The sequence below is a fragment of the Kryptolebias marmoratus genome, linkage group LG2 (assembly GCF_001649575.2).
Source record: "Kryptolebias marmoratus isolate JLee-2015 linkage group LG2, ASM164957v2, whole genome shotgun sequence".
Classification (NCBI taxonomy): domain Eukaryota; kingdom Metazoa; phylum Chordata; class Actinopteri; order Cyprinodontiformes; family Rivulidae; genus Kryptolebias; species Kryptolebias marmoratus.
In genome coordinates this window covers 3,409,883-3,412,376 of record NC_051431.1, presented here as the reverse complement: position 1 = coordinate 3,412,376, position 2,494 = coordinate 3,409,883, and the positions used below count along the sequence as shown (strand labels likewise).

The window sequence follows — 2,494 nt, the reverse complement described above, 5'->3', positions numbered from 1 at the left end:
ACGTCACGTGTCTTCTTCCTGAGTTATTTGGGCTTATTTTGTATTCCACGCTACACAAACCCTCAAAGAAGAGACCAGACCGCAGAAACGGTGGCGAATCACTTTAGAAACAATAAATATTGGGTTATAGTTGTGATTTTGCGGAGTTTGCTTGATTTTGCGTTAATAGTTGCGATCGCAACATCGTGAAATCCTGGAGGGTCTGAGAAAACAAGTGTTTTTACTCTTTAAAGAGCTAAAAACTGTCAGATAAATGATTGGTTGGTTAGTTGATTGTTTGTTGGTAGTTTAGTTGGTTAATTAGTTGTTAAACGGATGAAATATAAAATGTTGATGAACTCTTTGGTGTTTTTTTTTTGGATCAGCAACAATAACGGATAAATTTGCTGACTTTGGTCCACATAAAACTCGCTCATCTTCTTTTATTCCTACAGAAATAAACCTGTAAAGACCCAGAGGTGGAGGCTGGAACCTTTCCGCTCATCATAAAGTTTAACCACCTTCTGTTATAAAGGGAAGCCGGACGTTCGGTAACAGCAGGTGATGACGGTCACCTGGCAGCGTCCGCAGCGTCCCGAGCGCCTGAGCCGAGCCGAGCCCGTTGTCCAGCAGGCACTGGTAAACGCCCTCGTCCCGCGCCGTCACGTCCGAGACAACCAGCCGGGCTCCGAGGACCTGGAGGCGGCGCAACGGGGCAACCGGCTCGGCGTTGAACAGCCAGGTGACGTTGGGGGCGGGGCTTCCCGTCGCAGCGCAGTCGAAACGAGCCGAGGAGCCCAGAGGGACGAGCTGCTCGCCGGGACCCTCCGTGATGGAAGGAGGTTCTGAGGAAGAGGAAGAGGAACTTCACCGTCTGCTGCAGAAATTCCCGTAAAAACGTCTTTTTCTGCGTTTCTTTCTCACCGAGGACGCTGACGGTGTAGTTCGGGCTGACCGCCGTCCCTCGCTCCGTCTCCACGGCGCAGCTGTACGACCCTTCATCGCTCCTCATCGGCCGGACGAACACCAGGTTGTTGCGCCGCCGCTGGCGAGACGGACCCAGCTTCACCTCCTCGCCGTTCCTGAACCACCTGGCCGCCGGCGCCGGACTCCCGGACACGACGCACTCCAGCGTGAGCGGCTGGGAGAGCTGCGCCGAAACGGCCATCGGAGCGACGGGATAAAGGATCCGAACCGGGGAGGAGGGGTCCGGATCTGAACGGGGGGGGGAAACCGTCAGGAAGCTGAAAAACATCTGCAACCTTCAACTTCACGCCAGCCGACTCACGTTTGACCGACAGCTTCGTGCCGTGAGACTGAACGACGGCCTCGCCGGTGACCGGGTTGATGGCGCCGCATTTATACATGCCCTGGTGCCGCGCCGAGGCCGAGACGATCTGCAGGTTCCCCGACGGAAGGACCAAATAATTATCTGCAGGGAGGAGACGGAAAATTATCATCAGGAGGGAAAAATGGGGGAAATTTAAAGCAAACGAAGGATTTCCTGGGAATTTAAAGGTAAATAAAACATTAAAATGTGTTTTTTTTATCCCACATCTTCTGTTTATGTCTTTATTTTTAAAAGCTGAAAAAAGATTAACACGAAAAAAAACAGGAAATAGAATCTCCTAAGAGCTATTTTCTTATATACATATATATATATATATATATATATCCCTAAAATACTGAAACTATTCCTCCTTTAATAACTTTGTTTACTTCTTTTATTTCAAGCACAAACAAAATTCCATCTTTTTCTTAAAATAAATTTGTCATAAATGAAAATAATCTCTAATCCACTCGATTAGAACATAAAAAAATGTGTATTTAATCAAATAATGGAACAGATTGGAGATCATAAGTGTTTATGATCGGCTGCAGCTCGGCCAGTTCTGCAGCCGATGAGCTAAAGGTTGGCGTGGTAGTAGCTGAGAGTCGTCCCGATTAGGAGCTGAAGCCACCGACCTGTGGACTCTCTGATCCAGTCTCCTCGGACCCGGAGTCGAGGACGAGCTGCGGGGACGCTGCGCGGCAGAGGACACTCGATCAGGACCGTGCCGCCTTCCTGCACGGACACCGTCCGCCGCCGGACTTCTTCGTATTCTGAGATTTCTGAATGAACAGAGAGAGCAGAGGAGCTGTTTGTGTTGGATCGCTGGCTTTGTTTATTGTTTCAGTCCGTGTCGGATACAGATCCACATCGGGGTCGAGCACTTAGCGTGGAGTAGAAGAAGAAAGCAGCGTCCCAGCAGGAACATAACACGCTTCCACACAGGAAAGCCCCAGGCTCATTAAGGATCTGGGAGCAAAAAAACACTCCGACTGCTTCCTTCCCCTCCGCCACGAGGACCAACAAAACGGCCTTCCTCTTCCCAAGGCCACTTCCTCTTTTCCTGTCAGGCCGTTTGAAGTGAGCGCGAGCGCGCGGCAAAGGGGCGGTTCCCCGTGACCCGTACCTGCTAAGGCCACGCGAGCGAGGCGGCTGGCGGCGGCCGGCCCGTGGCCGAGGCGCGCC

At 51.1% G+C, this 2,494-nt stretch overlaps 1 protein-coding gene across 2 annotated transcripts in view; it reads right to left on the bottom strand.

The window, feature by feature from the left end:
• cdon (cell adhesion associated, oncogene regulated) overlaps positions 1 to 2,494 on the bottom strand; it is a 32,354-nt gene that overhangs the window by 13,678 nt on the left and 16,182 nt on the right. Inside the window, exons 3-7 of one of the 2 annotated variants that reach the window (XM_037981559.1) lie at positions 2,436 to 2,494; positions 1,945 to 2,091; positions 1,268 to 1,411; positions 904 to 1,194; positions 555 to 824 (exon numbers count right to left, since the gene is read on the bottom strand). The exon at positions 2,436 to 2,494 is cut by the window's right edge and continues 265 nt beyond it. In XM_037981559.1, coding sequence (XP_037837487.1) covers positions 555 to 824; positions 904 to 1,194; positions 1,268 to 1,411; positions 1,945 to 2,091; positions 2,436 to 2,494 — 911 coding nt within the window. Of the gene's footprint in view, positions 1 to 500; positions 825 to 903; positions 1,195 to 1,267; positions 1,412 to 1,944; positions 2,092 to 2,435 lie in introns of both variants that reach the window. The other variant, XM_037981558.1, reaches the window with a different exon arrangement.